The sequence below is a fragment of the Python bivittatus genome, unplaced genomic scaffold, assembly GCF_059951505.1.
Source record: "Python bivittatus isolate LINGU-HERP-01145 unplaced genomic scaffold, Pbiv_v1 ctg000190_np1212, whole genome shotgun sequence".
Classification (NCBI taxonomy): domain Eukaryota; kingdom Metazoa; phylum Chordata; class Lepidosauria; order Squamata; family Pythonidae; genus Python; species Python bivittatus.
In genome coordinates, this window is record NW_028277042.1 from 20,329,572 (window position 1) to 20,355,700 (window position 26,129).

The 26,129-nt window shown below is 47.0% G+C and overlaps 2 protein-coding genes across 2 annotated transcripts in view; one reads left to right on the forward strand and one right to left on the reverse strand.

Annotated features, from left to right (window-relative positions):
* Positions 1–4,693, reverse strand: part of ZCCHC14 (zinc finger CCHC-type containing 14) — a 30,449-nt gene extending 25,756 nt beyond the window's left edge. The window contains exon 1 of the mRNA XM_007422121.4: positions 3,386–4,693. Coding sequence (XP_007422183.3) covers positions 3,386–3,949 — 564 coding nt within the window. The 5' untranslated portion in view covers positions 3,950–4,693. The remainder of the gene's footprint in view (positions 1–3,385) is intronic.
* A 14,121-nt stretch (positions 4,694–18,814) lies between these two features.
* The window catches only part of JPH3 (junctophilin 3), a 42,897-nt gene continuing 35,582 nt past the window's right edge, over positions 18,815–26,129 (forward strand). The window contains exon 1 of the mRNA XM_007422120.1: positions 18,815–19,196. Coding sequence (XP_007422182.1) covers positions 18,815–19,196 — 382 coding nt within the window. The remainder of the gene's footprint in view (positions 19,197–26,129) is intronic.

Here is a 26,129-nt window from a genome sequence, read left to right on the forward strand (position 1 = left end):
GTAGACATGCTCCCAAGGTAAACCTCACTTCCTCAACATGTCATTTTATTTGAAAACACTTAAATCTTGCCCTGGTCTCATAGTCTTCACCAACTTAGTAATATGGCAACTGACTTTTATCAAATACACAGACATAGACCAAAAGCACTAAGTCGTTCCAAGTGCTGCACTTGAGATATCGACTGCTGTTATACTTGGGGCTGACTACGGCTATCTAAGAACTTCTTCTGCTGAGTCAATAGCCTCTGATTCAACATGTGGTTGAATTTCCTCAGAAGGAAATGCAACAGAAGTGTTGTTTATAGCATCAGTCGTGATTTCTGAGGCCTTCCTTTAACCCAACATGCTCCAAATACTTTTACTAGGTGGTTTCCTTTTTTTAACAGATTATTAGCGAAAGAGGTCCTCTACACCTCACTTCCTCTGTAACAGAGCCAGTCAGCCTATGTTAGGATCCCTAGATGACCTAATCTATGCTTGAAAATTGGCCTCAGGTTGTGTTCAACATCTAAGCCTTCTTGCCAACTCCTTTTGGCCAAGATCAAATGCCTTCCATACAGTATCAAGCACATCATCTCCCCCCATCCCTGAGCCAAGGGGTACATGCAAAGAGCTGCATCTGGCCATTCACCATTACTATACTATAATGCCCAAGGCAAACAGCTTATTTCCAACACATACGTGATTCTATTGCCACTATAAACAGATTTTTTAAAATCATCCAAGCCTTGGCTTTCTACAAAATATACTTGCAATGGCTAACTAACTGAAAGTGGAAACCAACTTTATTCTAAACGATGTATGTGTCCATCAATCATGCAGAAATTGGAATTTACAATCTGGTAGTTAGTAGGGACTCTATAGGTTTTTAACATTAAATAAAAGGAGGTAAGTATGAGATTTGCTACAAAAGAACTTAAGCTACAAGGTTATTTGGGGTAAGGGTTATTGTGCTGGGCTTCAAAGTTAATACACAAAAATGTATCATATCAAGGATTATATTATTCATAATAATCCACCCTCCAATCATTTAATTTCAACTCCATATAGCATTACTGTCTCTCTTCAGCATTATGAATAAACCTACTCAGATTTGGATAATGGTTTTGCAAACTAATCAAATCAGTTACAGTATCTGCTAGCCTTGACATAACACTACCAAACCTAAAGGAAGCTAGAGAAAAAAGGGCAAAACTTATGAAGGATTAGTGAGGAAGGACGCTTGTCAAGTGTGTTTACTCAGCCTGCTTTCTCCTAATATCCCAAACATTATTTGGACTCATCTTTTTTTTTTCTTTTGAGGATTTCAAGTTTAGGACCTGTTAATAGTGGGATAATGTAACCAAATTAACCATGAGTGTCCTGCATGCAACCCTTTTCTTTGGATTAGCCTGTTTTTCCTCAAGTCTTATCATGGATTTTTCTTCATTCTTCTTTTCATTAATATGCAAACTTTTAATTGATTAGATAGCTGCCAAAGTTATCAGAAAATATATTTTCAAAAACTGCTGTTTAATTCAGCTCTTGACAATGAGCTTGGGTAAACTTTAAATTTGTTCCATAGCAAACCCTTAAGAAGTAGGTGATCTGTCTCCCTCTCTCCTTAATTAAGTTAATGCAAGTTGGGAAAGTAATGCTATCTTTTTAGTTTGTTATGATTCAGGATGAGTCTCATAAAGGTCTTTTAAAACCAGAAATGAATACTGACATAAAATAATTCGTAGTACAAAGCCCTATTGTATGCATTTGTATGGTATGAAGAATCATGTTTTTGATTTAGTCATGAGTTAATCAGTGTGTGAATACATTAGATGTTGTTTTACACAATGCCTACAGGGCAATCTTTGTTCAAAAAGACTGCATAGTACTTAGGGATTCCCCTTTAAAACCCAGAGTTCATCTCAGTGAATTTTCTGGCTGCTCCTGCAAGTCCCAGTTCTTGTATAAAATGCTTGAATTTGGCAAAGCTTGAAGATAAATTTTAATCCCCATACTAGATTGTCATAGAAATACATGAAGCTGGCATGCAGATGCTTACAAACAGCATTAAATAAGTATACAAACAGGTTTTTATATCTGACAGCATTTGAGGTATTGTTGGCTGATTCAGTTGCTTATGTAAATTGATATTTAATCCTGTGTTTTTGTTTTAGAAATGAGAAATTGCCTACTGGTATTAAGTTTTGAGAGTTTATTCTAAGCACTGGGGCTTTATTCTTTGGAACACAGGATTGTAACAAAAATGTCCACAATTAAGGCACACTGGGCTCTGTTTGTTGAAATACATGAAAATAAAATGTACTACCAGTACCATCAAAATTAGCCTATTCATACTAGATCAATGTTCCCCATCTTAACCATGGCCTGGTTGCATTGTTCTTTACTCTTATATCTTCAGCTTAAACAGCCTTTGGGGGAAAAAATCCGCCACATCTGTCTGGAAACAAGATTGTGAAGATTGGGTTCAAATTTGTATAGTGCAAATACAGTAGTATTCTTAAGAGTACCTACAGGGCTTATACAGAGCTGCCAGGCTGACATCAGGAGACCGCAATGACAAGAGCAACACGCTTGCCTCAAGCCACTTCTGAGGAATCAAACAACTGTACAAGTTCCTTCCTTCTTGAATTATACCTCTGCATCAGCAATTTTAAAACCACTCATCTCTGCTTACTGATCCCAGATATTTTGAAACACCAAAAACAAATTATGAGAGACCAAAAACCCGTACAAATTAAAAAAAAAAAAAACAGACTTATTCAAAGTTTTACATTTAGGACAATATTTCAAATATACACACTACTGAAAGATCCCTGCAGGAAATTAACTTTAGCAGGTCCACATTGCAAACTTTCAATTGGTTACCACAAGTTGTTAAACAGTTTGAAATACAAGTGTCATTGATTTTGGCCAAAACATCTGTCCAGCCCCAATTCTTTGTTACTAACTCAGTTTCACAAGACCAGGTTGCTCTTTAAAAAATAAACAAAAGCCTCTCCCCTCCCCCACCTGTATTAGCCCAGAATAAAGACAGAATCAGCTCCTTGGGCCAATGTCAATAGCACAATCACTGGGCCCAACAGCTGAACAGCTTCATATCCTAAGAGTGTGAAATTTCTGTGTCTTCTTCCAAGGATTTAAGAGAGACGCAACTCTTGACTGAAAGATGTCCGTTTCTACAAGAAAAGAAAGGTGGAAGATGCACAAAGGCGGAGAAAGGAGTTGCAGATACCAACACGGAAAAGAGAGTCCAGTCTGGGACAGACCTGATGATCTTTGGCCAGAATTAACTGCCAGCCACAGTAAACCATGGTCCGTTTTTGCCAGCTACGTCCCAGCAGGGCCAAACGGTTCTCTCCGTCCATCCCCAAGACGCAGTACCCACCTTGTGGCACCCGGGGCAGGTCCCCACGGTGCTGGCCGCGACGGCGCTGGGGCTCTTGCCGGTGCAGGCAATGAGGTTCTGGATCTTGGTGAGCTCCTGCCTCAGCACCTGCTTCTGGTGGAAGCTGAAGGCAGGGTGGTTGGAGGCCATGGTGAAGAGCAGCAGGAACTCATCCCCGGTCCGGCCCTCGTTGAGCTGCAGTCCGTAGTTGTGGATGACCGAGTCGATGTGGGTGAGGGTCCGGAAGAGGACCCCCGCCGCCTCCCGGTGGGATGAGCCCAGGAGGGCCAGCGAGACCAGCAGCTTGCTGCGCACCACCTCGTCCGTCAGGTTGGTGAGGCTGCCCAGGTCGGCCGGGTTGTTGGCCTTGATCTCCGAGTCGCGCAGGGAGTGGTAGTCCTTGCGGGCCAGGTCCTCCAGGCAGGCGCCCAGGAAGCGCAGCTCCAGCGGGATGCACAGGTCCAGCAGGCCACAAAGGAACTCCACCCGCTGCGGGGAGGGCAGCTCCGAGAACCAGCGGTAGACGCTCTCTCTCTGCAGGCGCGGGCACCGCTTCTCCACCATGCTGCCGCCCCCGCCCCCGCCCGGGGCAGCCCGACCCCCTCAGGGCGCGGGTCCACGCGCGGCCCCAGGCCCTCCGGGGAAGGGAAGGGAAGGAAGCGGGGCAGGCCAGGCGCGGCGCGGGACACCGGCCCTCCGCCAGCAGCGAATAAGGGGGAGGGGGCGAGAAGAAGCTACGGGGGTCTCGCCAGAGGCCAGGCTATCCCGGGGAGGGCGGGGCGCGGCCACAGGGCTCGGAGGGGCGGGCCGGCGGAAGCCCCTCGGGGGGCCGGGGACGGGCTCCCGGGCCGGGGCGGCGAGGCCCGTCTTCGGGGGCGCCCGAGGCCTGGAGGGCCTTCTCCTCCGCCTCCTCCCTCGGACGGATCGCGTTTCTCCTCAGGCGGTGGCGGCGGCGGCGGCAGTGGCGGCGGCTCCTCCTTCCCGCCGCCGGCTCGGCCCGGCTCCCTCCATCCCTTGCCCGCGCCGGGCGGAGGGGAAGAAGGCGAGGCGGCAGCAGCAGCAGCAGCAGCCCACCCGCGCCGCGCCCGCCTGCCCGCCCCGCTCTCGCTCGCCTTCGCTGTCCGGCGCCGCGCCGCGCCGCCTCCGCTGCCCTGCCCGGCCCGGCCCGACCGCCCGGAGCGCGACAAATAATCCCGCGACAGGAGGCGACGCTGCCGGGCAGTGCTTTTCCCCGCCGCCGTTATACGTGGGAGGGATTCCGTAGGCGGAGGGATCCGATCCGGCGGAGGAGCGAAGAGGCCCGGCCGGCCAGAGGGGAGCGGGAGGCCGGATCTTTCTCGCCTCGCCCCGCCCACGCCCCCCTCTCGGGCGCGTCACGATTGGACGGCGTCCCGCTCCGACGCCCGCCCCTTCATTCTGGCCTCCCTCTCACCACCCACCTAACGGGACTCCGCCGGGCGGCCGCCGCTGTCACTCACGGCTCGCCCCAAAGCCCCGCCCTTCGGCGGGTTGCGATTGGCCTGGCGGGGCCAAAGGGGTGTGGCCGAGAGAGGACTGCTTCTGCGCGTGTTTCGGGCGCGTGCTAACTTGCTCTGTCTGACAGGAGGGGGCGGGGGCGCTCCGGTCAATCGCTGACTGGAAAGGGAGGGGCTTTGGTGACCTAGCAACAGGGAGAGGAACGGCTCAGGAGAGTGCAGAGGGATGGGTAGGGGGAGAACAAGCTCGGGTTGCCTAGCAACCGGGCCATGAGCATGTGGGGGGACCCTGGAAACGGCCTGAGGGCGGGAGGCGCCCGCGTGGCCAAGAACCCCCCCTTCAGCCAGCTATCCTTTGGGGCCAGGTTGGTCCACCTGGCAGGGTTGTTGTGAAGCCGAAAGGAAAGGTGACATTGTATGCAAGGAGGTTACATTGTGTCCCCCACCTTGATCGAGTGGAGGATGGAAGATGGAATCAATCAATCCATATAAATCACTGGAAGCAATAAACGCTGCCCGGCCCCCCAAGAGGGCCAAAGGGACCCCCGCCGAGTCCCCCCAAACCTACCAGAGGGGCCAAGGCAGCTGAGTGTCGACAGTGCAGGGGAAAGGCCGCATTGCCTGTTGAACGTGTGCCCTGTGAGGAGGAGGCGCTGACCTGGGGGGCGTGGGGGGGCGACCTAGCCCTCTGCCCCCCTTGCTTTGAAGAGGGTCTGCTCAGAACTGAAGGGCCCTGCAGTTCTTCCCTGGAGAAATCTGCCTGGGGGCCTGGACTCAGTCGTTTGTGGGAACCACAACCGGATTCAGCCACAACCCTAACCCAGATGGAGGATTCACGTTCAGGGTAACCAGCCCTTTCTGACTGCTTGCTTTCCTTTTTTCTAGAATTATCCAAATAGCTGAGACTCAAGCAGTGTTTCTCAACCTTGGCAAGTTTAAGATGGGCGGACTTCAACTCCCAGAAGCTGGCTGGGGGATTCTGGGAGTTGAAGTCCGCCCATCTTAAACTTGCCACGGTTGAGAAACACTGGCTGAAAGAATCAAGGAGATCTGGCCTTTATTTTAGCTGCATAATTTCCCCCCACTTACGGCTGTGCCTCAATATTGGTACATTTGGCGGACATTTTATCTTATAAAACGAAAGAGGAGAAAGGTTTGGTTCTTTTCAACAGTCAAGAGAAGTGATGCATTCCCAGGAATTCTTACGCTCTTAGATAATCCAATCAGCCTCTGTGAGTCCACAGAGATAAGGATGCTTTAAATCACTCAGCTGGCCCAGATCAGAACTGAGTTCACGCATTCCACCAAGTCATAATCTGGTGGGTAAACCACTATTGAGGGTTTCTTCCACAAATGGGGTTTAAAACAAACTAAAGCCTAGTTCAGTGGGTGGATTAAAACAAGACATTGGCAAAGAATGCTGCTGCTTACATGCGTCCTGCCTGATTGGGCTCTTAATCGGCAATACAGTAATGAGGATTTATGAGAGCTGGTTGGTGATTCTGGGAGTTGTAGTTCCAGAACATCAGGATGTTGGCTGTGGATGTCTGTTTTCCATCTTCCTATTTGGCTACTGTGGAAAACAGGATGCTGAATTAGAAAGTCTCAGTCTGACCTTGGCCAGGCGTTTGCATTTCATTATCTCGGATGCAGTTAATATCATAAACAAGAGGTTGTGGTGCTATCTAAATCTGTACACATGTATGTGAGTGTCCTCTAGTGGCTATTTCAGCGATCACATTATGCTACAGTACATATTTTTCCTCCCTTGTCCATGAATAGGATGGGAGAAGACGAAACAAAAAGTCTGCCCATACTTGGAAGAAAACGCTAGAGGAGCAAACAAGGGCTTAAATAAAAAGTAAGGTGGACAGATAGAGCAAAATAGCTAATTCCCACTAAAATCCACATATGAACGTGGCTGAGATGGTGATACATCATTACAAAATATGATGAATGAAGCAGTCATACATCTGCAAAAGGTTTTCTGACTTGGTTGTACAAATCTTCATTTAGACTCCACTATTCCAGTCTGGCAACCTGTTATTACTGGATAAAAATAATGAGACATTGCTGATTACTTAGGTGTGAATTAAGTATCTGAAAATTTCAGTTATAAAAACCTGGTGAGACAATTCAGTCATTGCGTTCTGAAAATAACTGAGTGCATCTCGAACGATAAATTGAGGCTGCAAAGCTAAGCATGCTTAGTAGAGGGTACATCCCAGGGAGAAAGCCTGTGATTGCACAGCATGACATAGTTTGAAGAATCCGTTTCCTTTGGGGTAGTGGAACAAATCCAAACGCCTCTTGAAGCAGTTTTGATGCCAGATGCTCACATTTTGTTTTCCCACGTTGCAGTGAAAAGGTTTGGTCTGCAGCAGGGTTGAAAAAGTCCGGTTGGAGTGCTTTCACATCAGAACTGGGAAGTCAGCCATTAAGTGTTTTGGTGCTATGGAGTTCTTTTAGAAGAATATAACAATTTCCCAATTCTGACGTTGGGCAATAAAAAAAATGTAAAACAAAACATTGATTCTTTATCAGACATTGTCTGACTTCATGCGCTGCACTAACTGACAATTTTGTGATGCTTGTGGAATAAGCCTCCATTGGCTGGATTCACAATAGCAGTAGGCAACCCGTTGGAGGCCAAGGGCCATACTTCGTATTTTGCACATGGGAGGCGAAGGATCGCAAAATGAGTGGGGTGCATTACACCTGCGGATAGAGCTAAAAGTTTGGGTGGAATTTGAAGAGTCTTTGTTTTTTTAATTGCGATGTGGCTATTTTAGTTGCAACACCACAGTCTCCATATTGTACATTTTCCATTGCAAAAGGGTGGGAAACACAGATTTCAACAACTGTGATGAGAACGGGGGGTTCTAAGGGCCCCCAAAAGGGGATTGTAGGTTGCCCATCTCTGTTTTAAAGCACAGTTAAAAATCATAATGGCTGGCCTACACAACATGCCATTCCACAAAAAAGAAAACCGCGTGTGCATCCAGGCATTGTTGCTCAGCACTTTCTAGCTATGATCCAGCAGATGGTTGAACTAGAGCTATCCTTCTTCTTAAAAAAAACAACAACAACAATTAATTCCCCCAGCACTTGTTAACCAGAATTATCTTGTTTGTGAGGTGGAAGGATTCATCGCAGCCTAATCAAGCTTGCCTACTATGCACCACCACCTTTGGTGGGTGGTAGTGGCGTTTCAGTGTCTATTCCACCCTTCCAAAATCTGAAGGGCTGGCTTTAGGAGCAGAGGTGTTTCCTCCACGGCAACTGGTTCCTCTCTTTCTAGATGTTTACCTCTTACCGAGGAGGATCCGCTTACCTGCCACCTCCTCATTCTGAAACCAAAGGGGCAGCTGGGTTCGCCCAACCCACTAAACCAAGATCTGTTTAACCTTAGATGGTTAAATAAACCACATTTGCCTGGGTTCACATGACATGGTGCGTTGCAGCCTGCAAACAACGCGTTATGCTCAAACCAAGCAACTCACATTCTAGCCTTGCAGATTGTTAAGGATTGTAACGGACTTGAGCAGATATACAGACATTGTAGTTTGAGTGGTTTTAGCAGGCAAACTTTCCAAACGTACACACACGTGACAGCTCCAGGATGGGACTTAGCCCCCATCAGTAGCACGATGGCTTCAGATTCCAACAAGATTTGGTGTATGTGTCATAACACCATTTCCTATAAACGAATAAAACTCTTCACAAGACAACGTCTTGTCAAATACCATGTTATGTCTCAGCGAGCTCCCAACTGGAACAAGAAGCCTTCAGTCTGACTGTTCCCACCCTTCTGCCCAGCATTGCCACATTCCCTTCTTTGTTCCCACAGGCGCCTTTTTCAGGGGGGCCCACGTTGCTAATAGCACCAATAGGTCAAGAAGGTATTTATAACACTGGACAAACACAATTGGTTGCTGCCATGGAAACGGGGATTCTAAAGCTATTCCAACAATTTTGTTCAGGGAGATTTAAAACCAACCCGTGTGCTTCAGAAGCAGTGGGCTCGCTTCCACCAACTGAGGTCTGAGTTCAGGAAGTTGAATTTTTTCCCCCCGTTAGGCAGCTGTGGAGCTCTATTAACTGTAACAACAATAACCATAAATATCTTCCTAGGATTTGCATATATTCTCAGGAGTGGTGCATTCTTGGCTGGTGCTCAGGAGTGTACAATGCAGCTGTTACAGCCATTCTAAACACAGTGCGCTGGCTTGCTTCCCTGCGCTCAGCGCATCACGTGAGACGTCTTTCTCTGGTGTCGCTGGAATCTCGAGAGGGGGCAGCATGTTGAAAACATTCTTAAGCGCACCCTTGCCAGCTTCGACCCCTTTTCCAACCCAGTTCTGCCTTTCCCTCCCTCTCTGCATCAATCCAACCCAAACCGTTGACCTTGTGGCTTAGCGCGGAGGTGAGCAGCAGGCAAGGCGTGTGGGGCTGGCTCCCATTTATCAGCACTGCTGGGGCGTGGGGGGAGGTTCCTGGGACAGTGGATGGTGGATGTTTGTTTCACGACGTTAACCGTCTACTACAGTGTTGTCCAAACTTGGCCACTTTAAGATGAGTGGACTTCAACTCCCAGAATTCCCCAGCCAGCAAGTGGCCAAGTTTGGACAACACTGGTCTACTAGGACTTTCAGTAGCGCTTTCAAAGTGGCAGTAGTTAAAAACCATCCCATCCGTGATGTGCGGCCTAGAAATGTGCCAGTGGCTTCCACAGGTAAGGCTGCTCTCCTGGCTCAGAGATGCTGCCCCCTTCTGTCAGTTGCAATGGGAAGAAGCACAACTGGGAGCCTGGCGGACTGGCTGAGGCCTCTTGGTGTTGCAAACCAAACCGTTGGGAGGGAGGCGGCAGCGCCTGGATGAACTCCTGATTCCAAGAGTGCCTCAGTAGTCACTCTGTATGTGGCGTGGGCCCAGGACGTAAACTTGCCTCTCTGGGAGTTACTACTCTGCAGGTAGGAGGAACGTGGGATAGAAATGCTGAAGGTAAATCTTAGAGGGCTTGCAATGGCACTCTCCTTCCATGTGGGGGAGCCTGGCTCCTTCAGCTGCAAGGTGCTTCTTACAAAACACTACTCTTAATCTGGAATAATTACCAGCATCCCCAGAAGAGTTAAGTGCAGTCCTCTGTTGGACCGCAGCCTAGTTCTGTTTATTGTGCCCCCTACAAAGGCCTTAACCAGAGGCCAGACAACAATATAATTCATAAAGAGCATTCAGCTTTATCCTTGAACTTATAAATAATTGTATGGGGGGAGGGGTAACACCATGTCAGGGATGCCTTTGACCCTAAAAGAGGGGTCCAGGAGAGCCTCTTGGGGACTCATGGAGTGTAAACTTCATGATGTGTGTGACTCTACAGTACGTGCAACCATAACGTATTAGCAAAAGTTCTGCAAAACATGGTTTCTATAGAAATCATATGCCACTGTTCCTCAATGGTGTATTCCAGAAGGTTTGGGACCACAGAATTTCCAGGCAGCCACTGGCCATGATAGCTGGGAGTGGTCCCTGCACAACTGAAGGAGGACTCATTGGGGAAGATTATCTTATACCAGAGACAGTTGGTAAGGTAACTGGTACCATCCTTACAAGGAAGAACTCTCATGTGTTTTGAATAACTGTGGGACGTGCGGAATATGAATGGGTGAAGCCTGCCGCACTCTCTCTGCACCTGTATCCTCACCTGTTGAAGTCTCGCCTGTCATGAAATGTATCAGATGGCAGGAAAACTCTAGTGGTAACTCTAGCAGGCAGTCGAATGAATCACCCACAGGAATCCTGCAGCAGTGCCAAGGGTCCTGAACCCAGTGTCCCTGCATTAAGTGTAGGGCTGGCCTTTTTCTCTTTAAACCTTTGGGGTTGGGGTTCCTACTCCCCCCTCCAGACTGTCTGCTCTTGGCCTACAAGAACAGTCTGAGGGGATGAGAACGGGATTTGTATCTTGCAGGCAGTCGCCCATGTGGAAGTGCGGCAATATTTGGGCATGGGACTGTACAACCCACTTTTGGAGTGGGGTCCTACCCTGAATTTAGAAGAAAACTAGAAAAGTTACAAAGGGGTGGTTGTACCCACCCCTTCTGAAACCAGCAAGGTTGTCTATATATTAATCCAGTGCTTCTCAACCTTGGCAACTTTAAGATGGGTGGACTTCAACTTTCAGAATTCCCAGCCAGCTGTGCTGGCTGAGGAATTCTGGGAGTTGAAGTCCACTCATCTTAAAGATGTCAAGGTTGAGAAACACTGGATTAATCTCTACCTGGCCACGTGAGATGACCATCTGTTTCTTTCTTATTACTTGTAATGGAGACATGAACCCTGGAGCAGGCTGATCACCCTGGCCAATCTCTTCTCCAGATTGTTGGCTGGTCATCTTCCCAGGGCCATACTTACTGCAGTAGCTGCTGTAATATATTTGTTATATTTAAGCTACCACCTGACCTTTTGCTGGGGAACAATATCTTGGGAGAAAGTCGGCTAGTGCACCCTCCCCTCAGCCTAATGGCTCCTGAATGTGACTTCATAGAGGTGGGAGTTGGGATTCAACATAACCGGAGGGGACCAGCTTGGGGAAAGCATGTTAAGTAACCTGCTAGCTAGTGCAAGGGGACAAGAAATGGCTTCAAGCTAATTTTACAGTTTGGAGAGCCCAAGGAGAGAGAATCGGAGAAAGAGTGGAGGCTTGGGTAGATAGGAACACCAAGGAGTTCAGAGCAGTGTTTGCAGTTGTGGTGTAAGATGGGTGAAAGTTGTTCTCTATTTCAGAGACACCTATGTTTCAAAAACACGTCTCCATATAAGCCTCTAGCATTTCCTTATCATAAACCATAAAATATTATTCCTGGTACTTCTTAGCAAAGACTGGATTTTGGAATCCAGGCCTCAGGTTCCCACAAGAGCATGATGTCCAGGATTTAATAGTCTATTTGGATCATCCTAATCAGAAAGTGAAAACAACCCATTGTCTAAGAACATAAAAGATGGACAATCTTTACTTTTTTTCCCCTTTCTTGCTAAATTTGGGTGAAACCCAACCTCAGTTCAGCTAATCAGCTTGCCCCTGCCCCCTCCTCACACTCATAGTGACCTACCGGCAATGTGGGAATGACTCACACCATGCTTGTAGCAAGTCCATTCCTTTTTAAACACTTCTATTTTAGTTCTTGCTCCTAAAAGCAAGAAGAATAAGGAAAGCTTGGAACTGGGTGATGCGGAGAGGCATCTGTAGCTCTGAAGAGACTCTTGGCCCACTCTGGTTCCCGAAGCTACATGTTGGCCTCCCAACCTGCAGAAGGATCAGAACAATTAAATGGAACGCAAACACGGAGGCATCTGCAGGGCAGAACTGCAGAAAGGATGCCAAATTCCAACAAGTAGCATCAATTTGGGGTGTCAGCTTTGCTGTTCTTAAATGCTGCACCTGCTGCTGCTTCTCAAAAAATGTTCAAGGAGATTTGCAGGATGTGGGACTCTGACCATTTCAAGGCCTGCCCTGAAATGTATCCTGCTCATGAATTACCTAGGGTGATGGTGTTACCTTTTCTGCTACAAAAGCTATATCATAAAGATCTTCATAGCCGAACATCGTTGAGTAGGTTCTACTTTCTGATAAGCCCATCTAGGATGGCGAACTTGTATTTTTCTAATTCTTCCTGACTTGCAGCACATTCCTTACTTTTCCTTCCCCCAGTGCTGATTGTATTCAGTACCTCATCCGGATATCATATGGTAGATGAGAAACTTCTTTTGGAACCAAGGCATCGATCTACCGTTACAGTTGTTAGCAGAAGGCACAGCTCCACTTCTCCATCTGTTCACTCACAAACAAAAACCCCACATCATATTTATGCAATGAATGTGTGAGAATGCAGCTTCTCTATGCCCTGGGAAGTGCCTTCTCTGCTCTGCAATTCTGTGGTTTCTCATGCACAAGAGACATGCACAACCCCAAACATTAAGTTGGTACCCACAGAAATAAGCTGAATGGTGGATGAGCTGAAATGGGGCTTCTCAGGTACTTCTCAGCTCACCTCCCTCTATGCTGCAATCTCAAACAGGAGGTTTACCAAACCTCCAGTGAGTTCGAATTCACGGCTTCTGGACCGTTTTCAGTGACTCTATGTTGGGTAGTCTCTCTGAACATTGGCCTCCCTGCTACTGGCAGGGGGAAAACTGCAGGAGGAAAATTCTCTAGTCAGGTAGTCATCAAGTGGCTCAAAGAAAGAAGTGCGTAAGTCCTTCACCTTTGATCAAGATACTACTTGGAGGGAAAGCAAAAAAGAATATTTGCAATCTACTCAGTGGCCAAAATTATTTAGGCATTTCTTTCCAAGTAGCTAGCTAATTTTATTGATATGCTACTTTTCCACAATAATCTCCAGCCGAAGCAGATCACAGTAAGCCCTAAAATTGATTGATGTGCTATCAAGCCCATGCTGACTCTTAGTGACCTTTTTCTGATTTTTCTGCAGGGGGATCTGTCCCTAACCTGGTCTGTGAGGTCTTCCAACCGAACACCCATCGCCACTGTAACTGAATCCATCCACCTTGCTGCTGGTGGTCCTCTCCTCTTTCTTTCCACCCTTCCCAGCATTAGGGCCTTCTCCAGAGAGCTGGGTCTTTGCATCATGTGTCCAAAGTAGGATAATTTGAGCCAGGTCATTTGTGCTTCTAGTGAGAATTCTGGGTTGATTTGTTTGATGATCCATCAGTTTCTTTTCTTGGCTGTCTCTGGTCTTCTCAGGAGTCTTCCTCCAACACTAAAGTTCAAAACTATCAATACTCTTCCTATCCTGCTTCTTCACAGTCCAATTTTTGCTTCCATGGAATGTCACAGGCAATACCACGGCTTGCATGATTCTCATCTTAAGCCCTAAAATAACATGGCGTAAATGCCAACAAGATAAAACCAGCAATTCAGCATCCTTGGGACAAGGATGGGAACTCTTTGAATGGGCAAGGACTGCATTTAAGGTGGGGGACTGAGGGCCATGAAAAGGTGAACCCACATCTCATGGGTTAGGGTGGGCTGCTTTGGGGAGAGTTTTCTTTTTAACTGTAATACACTTATTTTAGAACTTAGGTTTCGGTTTTCATATTTTTTCCACCTGAAAACTGACCCAATGCTGTCAGTTTTCAGCAATCCTGTTGGCATTAAGAGTTTCAAGAAAGAGATTTGAGGATGAAAGATTACCTCAGCCATGACTTAGAAAAAATTGATTATGTTTTTATATTAAGTCCCATGGCTTAAATAAATTCAGAGGATGTTGGGATTTCTTAGCAGGTTATATGTTTTATGGCTAGGTGCATCATCTCTCTGCCATTGGAGCTTGCCTAGCAACACCAAAGCGTTTGAAACTTAGCATTAATGGTTTATTTCCCCTCACAACCTCCTAGGTTGTACGTTCACTTCCAAACTGGACTTAAACAAAAAACTCCTGTACTTCCAGTCATCCATGTAGCTTCTGGTCGGTCTTCAGCATGGACTGGTTGCCTCTTTGGTTGAGTTCATGGCACCTCTTCATTTGGAGCTCCTAGTATGACACGCGGATGCTACAATTTTGCAGATCCTCCGCGTTGGAAGAGTCTACCTGGAAATATGTATTGGTTATTGATCCTATCTCCTAGCTAGGCCTGCAGTTAAATCTCTTAAATGATGAAGCATCCATAGAGAAGTAAATTTCTCTGACGGCATTTGGAAAGCTCCATATGTAAGATAATCCATTTAACATACAGTAGCAGTCTCCTCAGTATACTGATTCTTCTTAGCAGCAGAATGTTCCACAGAGTAAATGATTTTATTGAGGAACATTGGATTATTTTTCCCCCCCATCAGGCTTCCTTTTGTGGAAAATGCACACTGTGAGATTATTATTCCTTTTCAGCAAAGTTTGGTATTGGTTTGAGAGTCTCCTTTAGCCTTATGGGGGACTAAGAGTTGCACCCTTTGCTCTCCTAGAAGCAATAGGATCTCAGGGACTTGACAAAGCTTACTAGCCCTTGTGCTTTCCCTGATCAGGATCAACTCTCTGCAGTTGAGTTTCTTGATTATGCATTGGAAACTAGTTCTAGTTTTGGCTGGCTAAGGAAGATCAGATTTGCAGTAATTGGAAAGATAAACACTACCAAGATCATACTGAGATACAGTTAGTGGCCGGCAAAGCCCGTACAGCTCCACCCAGAGAAAGTTAGGCTAATTTACAGCACTTATGCAGATAGCAATAGCAAGAAGATTAAAAGCTTGGATCTCAGGCACCCATTGCACAACCTGCCTATGCACAGAGGGCCCCACATTATATATTGGTGCACTACAAAGCATGTAAAGAGCATGCAATTGTCAAGAATAAGCAGAAAGCAGTTTTTGGCTATTACTAAAGCTTTTAGCAAAATGGTTCTAGAGTCAAACACGTGTCAGAATTTCCATTTTCAATTCATCATGTCCTGACCTTTCTTAGCCTGAGAAAGTGTATTCCCCTCACCCCCATCAGCAGAGATGCTCTTAAGACCATCTGCCCTAAATTTTTAAACTTCCAACAACTGGAAACTAGAAAGGTTTTGAGGAACGTTGTTGTTCGTCTTCTAACTGCAAGATTGCTCAATCTGCTGTGTGAGCAACAGATTAGATTAATAGAGGAAGTTGGTGTGAAAAGAGAGGCAGATTTCTACATTGCATGATCTTGTCTAGTAAAACCTAAATTACTGGAAGAAACAGGAAGTCATGCTTCTTCTCCCAGAATGCAGTGAAGCCACAAATTCCTTCTACCTGACCGAGAGCACCATCAGAGGCAGATGTGAAATTTGCAGTCTGGAAATATGAAAGGTGATTTTGACTTTTTGACTGAAGGTTTTCTGAGTCTTCCTTGGGATGAAGCAAAGTACAGTTTCAGGTCCAGTTCATAATAATACATTTCTTAAAATAGCAATAGGCTTCATAATTATTTTTTAGACTTCCAACAACTGGAAACTATAATAACTGTAAATGTTATATCAGCAGATAGGAAATGAAGGTGAACCCAGCCTTCCCTGACTTGTTCTTCTCAAGAACACTTGAAAATGTTCTTCAGATGTGCAGGACTTCAGCTCCTCTAAGCCCTATGAGAATTTCATCAGAATGGGGAAGCCGATCCACAAGGGGCCCTCCAAGGCTGCCGGTGGGTGTCTTCTCCAGCAGTATCTAGAGACGCTGGTGAGCAGTTCTGAAGCTGCCTTCTTCTAGAGCAGGGTTTCTCAACCTTGGCAACTTTAAGACATGTGGACTTCAACTCCCAGGATTCCCCAGCTGGCCTTAATCCACATTGTTCCCCAGGACAGCTTTTGCACACGTGGGCTTGGTCCTGAAGGTAGACACAGTTTTCTGGATGAGCTACATCTCTTAGACATGACCCTCCACCTCTGCTGGGTATCACATTGGATCAACAGAGCCCCAGTTGTATTGTCGAAGGCTTTCACAGCCGGAATACAATGGCTGGTGTGGGTCTTCCGGGCTGTGTCCAGAACACGGCCACACAGCCCGGAAGACCCACACCAGCCAGAGCCCCAGTTCCTTGTGCAGGCTCACGCACATGCAGAGTTTTTTTTTCTAGCAGGCAAAGATGAAACAAGCACTGAAAATGCACTCACAGCACAATATGGCATGCGTAAGAAGCAGCATCAGACTCTTGCATTTGGTAGAAACCAAATCGATCATAAATAGCAGGCAGAGAGGAGAGAGGCCATGCAAGGAAGGATCTTCTCAGGGCCCCCAAAATGTCCCTTAGTCAGAAATGTTGCATCAAAGCTGCCTGATTGCTTGATCACTTCAAAATGCCTCTTGTGCCAGGAATTCTCAGGAAACCTTGATTCAGCAAACATTCTTTATTTACACAGGAGATTTAAAGGTAAAGCCATACACTCCGGGACGTTATTTTAAGAATGAAAAGTGACTCATTTTAATTTTACTGTGTTGCTCTGACTGCCGGTGGGGCAGATGCAGGAGGCAAATGACCAAATCCAACCCTTTTGCTATAATATCAGAATGCTTAAAATGGCCATTCAGGAAATGCCCACTCAAGTCCTTTCTACCTGCTTTTAATGACAGCATTGTCATTGCTAAAAAGATTGATTGATTGACTGATTGTTGGGTGGCCATGAATCTCTTAAAACCAACCCTATTTCCTCACAGAGTGGATGGGCTGGGTTGGGTTGGGTTGGGACTACCATTCCCAGAATTCCTAGACGGTGTGACCAATGAGAGTTGTAATGCCAAGATGCTTGGAGAGAATCAGCTGGAGGGAGGCTGCTGCGGACAAATTCAGATCTTCACAATATTCAGATTTTGCAGGGCGGGTTGTTTTCCTATCCTTAAAACCCCTGCAGTGTAGAAAGCTGGAGCAAGAGTTGGACTACAATTTTAATTGATACTAGATCAATGTTGCTGCTCTTTTTTTTTTTTTTTTTTAATGGGGAGACTTCATACTAAACATCTTCCAGAGTTGGTGGGGGACCAAAAAGAAAAAAGAAAAAGCAGTCGACAGCACTTATCTTAAGACTGCAGTCCTAAGCATGCTTTCCTCATTCTCCAAAATCAAAGTCACTTAGGAAGTAGGACGGTTACGACTGAGCTATTAATGTGAAAAATCATCCCCTGCTACTTTTCTCTTAGAAATGCCAGCCAGCTGCAGCCTGATAGATTCCATTATTAATATTATTAATGGAATAATAATATTCCATTATTATTATCATCATCATCATCTCCTGGGTGCTGTATCCCTTTGACCTGATGGAGATTTTTGGAGATTTTTTAGCCCTCTGTCTCTAAGGAAGGGAAGGGAAGAGGGGCAGAGATCTGTTTTGGGGGCGGGGGGGACTCTACGTTGTGCAGTTCCTGTACCTTTAAATGCAAGAAGCTAGAGCTGGGGGGGAGGAGAGAGGGAGAGAGAGAGAGACTAGGCTCCCTTCCCCTTAATAAGCAAATTTATATCCAGTGGGGAGACGAAGCGGGTGAGGGGACTGAAGTGAGTTGGGGGCCCAGAGAGAGGAAGAAGGGTGGGAGGATGCGAGGCGATCCTTGCCCCTCCCCGCTTGGAGCTACAGAAAAGGAGCCCCCTTCCCACCCGTCGCTCTTCAGCCTCTCCCGTCGCCGGCACCGCTTCCTTCTGCCACCCTGCTGGAGCCCGGCCCCCCTCCCCAAAGGGCATCTCTGAAAGCCACAATGGGGCACCTCTCCCAAACAGCGAGCCAGAGCCTCAGCCAGTGAGATTTGCCGCGGGGTGGGGAGGCAGCGGGAGGCGCGGGGAGAAAATGGAAACCGTGCTTTGGGGGAAGAGAGAGAGAGGGAGAGAGAGTGGATGCATGTGAGGAGCGGGGGGGAGGGGGGGGAGTGCGCGAGACCGAGACAGTCCTAGACACCGCATTGCTGCTGCCACTGGAGTCTCTCCCGTGAAAACCCAACTAGCAAAATGCTCTTTGGCCCGGCACCTGCTGACCGATCTCGCCAGCCGCGCAGCAGCAGGTGGAAGGCGCAGCGGGGGATCTGAGACCCCTTTGCTCTGGTCTGTGGCATTCTTTCTCTCTCTCTCTCCCCTTTTTCCCTGCAAATCCGGGAATTATCGATCGTATATGTTGGCCGTCGGCCTTTTCCCGCCGCCCGTCCCCTCGCTGGGTCTCGCCCGGGGGGGTTCGAAAGGACACCCGCCGGCGCGCCCCGCACCGGCCCGACTTGCCGCTCCCGGCCACGGAAAGCCTTCCCCCCGGGGCCCAGGGGAGCCCGCTTCGCCCCGGCAGTAGGGCGAGAGGACGGATCCGGAACCGCTCCCCCTCCCCGCGCTGGAGAGAATGTGCAGGCGGCCGAGCGCGGCTCGCTCAGCTCTTCGCCTCTGGTGCATTCTTTGAGGGGGCGGTTTTTGTTTCCGCGGCTTCCCCCCCGCCTTCCTGAGGATTTGCGAGCGGCGTTACATGCATGTCCAGTGGGGGAAGGTTTAATTTTGACGATGGAGGGTCCTACTGTGGCGGCTGGGAGGACGGCAAGGCGCACGGCCACGGCATCTGCACCGGCCCCAAGGGCCAAGGCGAGTATGCGGGCTCCTGGAGTCACGGCTTCGAAGTGCTGGGCGTCTACACCTGGCCGAGCGGGAACACCTATCAGGGCACCTGGGCGCAAGGGAAGCGCCACGGCATCGGCGTGGAGAGCAAGGGGAAGTGGGTGTACAAAGGCGAATGGACGCACGGCTTTAAGGGACGCTACGGCGTGCGCGAGTGCACCGGCAACGGGGCGAAATACGAAGGCACCTGGAGCAACGGGCTGCAGGATGGCTACGGAACGGAGACCTACTCAGACGCAGGTAAGGGGCGGGCTTCCTCAGCCTTGTTTACCTCCTCCTCCTCCTCCTCCTCCTCCTCCCTGGATAGAGGCACTCGAGCCGAGCCGCATTTCAGCCTTCCCGGCACTCCTGCTCACCGGGGACGTTTCTGAAAAGAAGAGACACCCCCGTCCTGCGTTGCCCCAGTCTAGTCCTTGAAGTTCAGCCGGGGCCGGAATTAAATCTTGATGATCGATCTTGGCTGGCGGCTTAAAGAAGGGCCTTTTTCAAAGCAGGGTTTGCAGGATAGAAGCTGGCTTACCGTCCTGGTTCAGCCAGGAGAATCCCCGGCTCTCTGCCTAGCCCAGCTCTGAGGACGGATGTGGGCATAAACGAGATGGGTTGGTGAAGCACTTTTGTGTGTGGAAAGGGTTCACCATGGTTCTGAAGGAGCCGGGGAGGTGTGTGGGGAAGGAGGAAATGAGGAGGTCACATGGAGAGGAACTGCAATCAGAAATATGGCAGGCCCAAAGCATCTTGATCGCTGGAGCCAAAGACAAATAGTCCCCCATTGCTGCTGTGAATCTGGGACATTTGGAAAGGGCTGATGCAAAATTTCCCGAAATGATAGATGGCCTCTGTTCAGTTTTATGAGACTTGTTCAGGAAAAACCACTCCGTGGATTCTGTCTTGTGGGCCAGACCTGCATGTCTACCATTCTGTTCCTCTTAATACCGTTCAACGTCTACCTCCTGCCTCATGAGACGACCCCTGATGAAGGAAAAGTGTGGGTCTCCATTCACCACTCTAACCCTACAGGATCATTAGCAAATACGATGAGGGTGGAATCTTGCCCTAAAAACCCCCCAGTGCTGAGGTCCCTGGTCCAGGCATCTAAATGTCTCTCCAGGGTGAAACAGTATGGCAAACCCTCATTCTTCTTTTAATTCCCCTCCATGGGTCCACGGTTAACTTGATAACCAGTTGTAATTCATAGAGGATTCTTCATGTTGAGAATGTGTAGCTTGATGCATGCCGAGCACCTAGAGGCAGATGGGAACAGCTGTTCTTGGTTTCGGCAAGAACACTTCAGGTGTTATTGCAGAGGGAACGTGGAGATGTGGACTGACTAAGCGGAAGCAAAATTAGCAAAGGCCAATCGAAGAGAGAAAACCACTGTAAGGACTAATTTAACTTTAAAGTCTCGCCCAGTGGAAAGAGCAGCTCTCTTCTCTGATGGCCTGAGTCGGGTAAAGTGGCCGTTTCCCATGCTAAACCTTTCTGTGTGCAGACACTGGGCCTACTTCCCAGATTCCTGGAGGAAGACAGCAGAGTGAGAGGTCTTTGGTTTTAATGTCACGTATCAGCCTCCCAAATGCAATTCTTCCTTTTCCCTGCGCTTCCCCCTCCCTGGCATGCCTGCTTTAAAGCAGTTCGACAGAGAATAGATCCTCAGCTCTCAAGGACTGAGAAAGAGAAGAGATCAGGAAAGGAACAGATGAAGGGGAAAAATTATTTCTGTGAAATAGAATTTGCTGATTTGAAGCAAGCAGGGGAGGGCAGGAACTGAGCAAACTTTATTCAATTTTTATAAGGCATGTAGCTCTGTCTGGGAATCTGTTTTGTATACTGAACTTGTAATGAAGCAGAACTTTCTGGATACACTCTACATGTTTTGCTGTATTTGTATTGCTTCTATTCCTCCCCCCAAAACCTTCATTCCCAGTGCCCAGGTTTCTCTGAAATCAGGGCCGAAGCTAAGTCTGCATTTAATAACTCAGGGTAAATCCTCTAACACTGCCTTCCCCGATTTGGTGCCCTGAAGGAATGTGGGGTCTACAATTTCTGGAATCCCTTTCAGCCCTGCTGGTTGCAGATTCTAGGAATCTTAGTTCCAATGCAGGCACCAGATTAGGGAAGGTGGATTGAAAGTATTCTTGGCCTAACCATGCCTTTACGCAGAAGCCATGCAGACATGATAGTTCAGTACTGCAGTGCTGCAATCCCCAATGAAACCTGAGAAAAAATGCATATATTCGACAAAAGAAAAAATAAATGTGCAGAACCACCATAATTTAGATGTGGTGGCCTGCTTTAGACCTGGAAAGAATCAGAGAAACAAACACCAGACTGATGATGAAAACTGACTACGGAAATATGGAAAAATTCTACCCAACATCATGGAGACATAGCTTGTTGAGAACATGTAGTGTATGGAATAGTACTGATTATCCCACTGGGTGTCAGCACAGAAAAGGGGCTGTACAGAACCCTCACATTTATGTCCCACTCAAGTTCTCATCTCTCCTCTGATTTTCTCATGGTGATAATAAGGAAAAATAACCCAGGTGAACTGTTGAAAAGTGCAAGAGAGGTCCCACTGAGTATGAAATTACAAGTCTCTCTTGCCCAGAGCATCTTCTTAAGGGCTCCTGACAGTGACTTAGCAAACCTCCTACATTTGGAAAATAATATTCCAGATGTATGAGTGGTAATTGCCTTGCACTGGGAAAGAATGGCTCCCCGGCTGCCATAAAAAAAGAGGCAGCTACTGGAAATTAAGATTCCTGTAGCTCCTCAACCCATCTGCTGGAAGCCTTGTTGCTTTCTGAGATGTCAAAAATAATCTACCATATGCCATTTTTAAAAACTACAGAGAGACATCAGTCAAATAAGCAGATCCACTTGTGCTAAGAATTTAGTGATATCAAAATAAAAACTGGCGTGTCTTGAAGAACTCAACTCAAAAGTCTAGGAGATAGACATACGAGCAAGCACCTTCCAGAGGCCTTCTCTTTATTGGCACATCCACGAGGGACTGAAGTACTGTGTCCCTTAACTTGCTTTTGGAATAAAGGCTCCAAACAGCTCTGTTTTCCCCAGTTGCCATGGGAGGTGGTTTCTTCCCCTCCCATGACACACAGGGTGCCAATTCCTGTTGCAGAGATGTATGTAATTTTCCATTTATTGTTCTCACCTCCTTGGAATTCCCATACAGTGATTCCCAATGTTTGGGCATTGACCTCAGTGCTGCCATACGCCTCAGTACATGACCCATTCACAGATGCTCTCATCTCTGTGTTTGATTCAGGTTTCAGAAACAAAAACATGAACCACCATCCTGGAAATGCATAAGAGAGAAGCAGCAACTGTAGGTTTTGACAGGGGCACCAATGCCACAAAGCTCAGGCCTCCCGTCCTTCCTGCTCTCTGGAGGACTTCAGTGGCAACCCATCCAAATTCTGGATCTCATGATGTTTATTTCCATTCAAGTCCATTCTTGATGCTCCTAATCTCCCCTCTTCCCGTTGACCCTTCGGGACAAAACAGCCAGGATGGTTACATAGACCTGCTTCCTCGTGTGCAGATAAAAGGTTGACTTTGTGGCCCCTCCCTGTTCCATGTTTCTAGGCATTTTCACCAGTGCCATTTCTCTCTTTAAAAGTGGGCCTACATCAAGCAGAAGTAAAATTTCATGTTTCCAGGACACACAACTTTGGAGCGGCCCAAACAATAAGGGAGGAAGTGAAAGAGAAGAAGTATCCAAGTACCCATTTATAGGTCTCAGAATTACAGTCTTTTTTTTTTCTTTCAGTAAAGCCTTCAAGCAGTTCATGTGTCCTCACAATCTCTATTTTAGCTGCTTTATATTTGGAAATCCAAGCATAGCTCCCCGAACAATATCAAAAAAGCCCCACTCCTGGAAATGATAAAACAAGACTGTAGTAATTGTGTCAGGCTGGTGCAAGTGATTCAGATTAACCCAGCCAGTTCCCCAGAATATTTAAAACAAGATGAATTTCCAGCAATACGATCTTCGAAAAGTAGGCTTGTTACAGTATTTCTCACTTTCTCCTTTAAATCCTTTTTGATGTCTCAGGACCTTGGAGAGCACCCAACTCACAGCTCGGCTGACAGGGTGTGCCTCAGCTAAGCCTTTTTTTTTTTTTTTTTTTTGGCTGTACGGTACTTTCTCCGCTTATTTTAAGCCTCCACTTCTGAAATGAATGGTGGGTAAAGGCCAGGATGTTTGGTGTGTTGGGACTACAATTCCCCGGAATCCTAGCCAGCATGGCCTTCATCCACTCTTCCTGGGAATCCTGGGAGTTATAGTCTCAACACATCTCAAGAGCATCAAGATGTGGGAGCGGCTCTGTTTTCAATCATATGTGCAGCTAATGACACATCCAGATGGCAGCTGTGAAGACAGTCACAAATCCATGTCGAGAGGTGTATCAGGTGTACTGTAATCCCTTGTAGTCTACACGGTGTTATTTTCACCCTTCACTGGCCTCTGGAGGTGGGGGAACTACAATGGTCCATGCAGGGCTTTTTTTGCAGGTAATGAAACAGGCCGTTTGTGGGATCTCTGGTGGGCTGCCATAAAAGACTGCGCTGAAAATCACAAGTCATTCAGGCCTGGTTTGTAGCAATGTGTGAACATGCTGTTGTGCTTAATTTACCATGGCTTGTTATCACATATCCTTCTAAAATTGTTTTTAGGCTATCTTCACTAAAATATAGCAAGCATGCAAGCTTAAATTCCTCTTAACAAGGATTTAGGATTACCGTATGATTGCCCTACAGAATGCACTGAGATGTTACGGCCAGTGTGTCAAATCCCAACCAAACATGGGAACTCATTTATAATATCTAAATGTATGAATAGTATCAGATAAAAGCAAATAGGAGACAGGCATGTATGGAAAGAGAACCAGAGAGGGGAACCATGTATTTTGGCCATTCAATAAATAAGAGAATCATTCAATAAATAAGAGAAAGAGGTTCTTTTTCTCTTTTGTCTTCTTCCTTACTGTTAAGAACATTTACTTGCTCGCTTCCATGGACAAGGCAAGATATTTTCCGCTGTGTGGGCCAGTAGAACATACCAAGTTTGGAAACATATCTTTGATTTGCAGCTATTGGATGATGCAATACTGAGATGCCAATCCAATCCAGGTGATCTGACTGGCATGTGGTCGGGGCTCGGGCACATATTCCCTCATTCAGAACAGAACGTTTGGTGAGAGAGAACAGGCACCCCTTGGGCGCAGAATTCACGCTCTGCATGCAGTAAATTCCATGGATAAGTCTTCCAGGGGGAGACATGGCATGGGAAGTGGGGTCCCAACGGCTGAGGTTGGGCTGGGAAAAAAATTAAATTTGATTAAAATTAAGTTAATGTCAGTTTAATTAAAATGATAACAAGATTGCCCTTGAATCTAATTTTTTCCCTAATTACGTTCAAATATTGTGGTTTGGTAGCTATTTCTAGGGTGGTTGGCGGACAGCATCGAAAGCTTTCCAGCACCATACTGGGAAGGCCTGGCAAAAAAACTGCCAGTTTTATCTAAGGAAGTTTCTTACCTCTCCGCTACCATTTCCGGGTGGGCAGCAGTACTGTAAAGCCAATGCAAGTTTTTAGGGTAGACCAGCGTTTTTCAGCTTTGGCCACTTTAAGAGGGGTGGACTTCAACTCCCAGAATTCTGGGAGTTGAAGTCCACCCCTCCAAAAGTAGCCAAGGTTGAGAAACACTGGCGTAGATGATATTGGAAGTTGTACGATTGTTTGGAAAAGAATGGTATGCAAGAAGCACTCTGTCTAGCCATTCCTGCCTGTATTTTGAGGCTTCTACAGAGATTAAGAGCTTAGTTTAACCGAGAAATGGGGCAAGATCATAGAGTTTATGATGAGGATTACTGAATTTGATGATTAGCAAAGAGAAAGGGAGAGAGAGAGAGAGAAAATTAGGCAGATTCTAGCGTACTTTGTACAGGAAGCATATTAGAATTAATTAGTTCAACAGATTAAGGAGCTTTCAGCATTCTGCACACTTGAGCATCCAACTTACAATTTGTAGCCCTGATCCTGCTCTCAGAATGGACCTAGTTCATTTTGCAACTGGGAACAGTACTAGCATGTTGCACTCAACAAGGAATGAGTGGCCCCAAGCCTGGGGGAAAATCAGAATTTTCCCATGTAGTCACCTACTATGTAAGTTTATGATTATTACCAGAAAGAACTACAAAAATAATTTGAGAATCAATGTTAGGCTTCAGCAGCATGGTGCCAAGTCTTCTTCTTCCACCAAGAGCTGCTATGAGATTCTTGGGCACGGCTGGCCCATGTGGCAGTCACATTCCCCTTGCACACATGGAGCACCTGGGAATCCATGCACTGTGGCTTTTGTGCCCTCTAAGCAACCTGCTTCTGTAGTATTGCCATAGATACAGCTCGCTCTGCCTCAGCTGCTCTTGAATCATTCTGGTGATGCCTGCCTGAATCGCCCACACTGCTGCCATAGCAGAGCGAAGATCCTTTTGCTGCTCAGCCTCTTATATCAGGGGGAAGATAGTTGCTGAAGAATCACCCAAGTTCATAACAAGCAGCTAGGAGGTACCCAAAGGACGATCACTTTGGTTTGAAGGCCCTCCAACCCCACTGAGACTCCCAGGCTCAACTTTTCAGGGATGGGGAAAAATGACCCTCCCCCCAATGCTCTAAAATGGCATGTTGCCCAGCCTTGGTTACCATGTGCAGGCTGCCTCCTAAGTTACAGGAGGACTTGGCTTCAATTGAGCAGGGAGAATTTGTGACCAGCCTTAAGCCATGTGCACCTGTGCGTGGATGGGGGCAAATGATGGCATATCTTTTGGGATGGCACAATGAGATCATGATCTGCCAAAGACACAACAATATTTGCCATCGAGCTCAGTCAATGTGTACAGGAAGGGGATGGTGAGGCCAGGTCAGCTGCCCCTCCCTTCCTTCCATAAATGGCCACTCAAGAAAATCAGTTCCTGATTTGGAACTGAAGCTAATTTCTTGTAGTTTGAACCGATGCAGTAATTTACAGTATTTGAACTGATACCGTATTTGCAATATGTACAGTGTTGTCCAGTGAACCTTCCAAATGGGGGGGGTTTCAACTCCCGGGATGTCCTGGCCTTAACTTCCAAATTAGCTGTGAGACC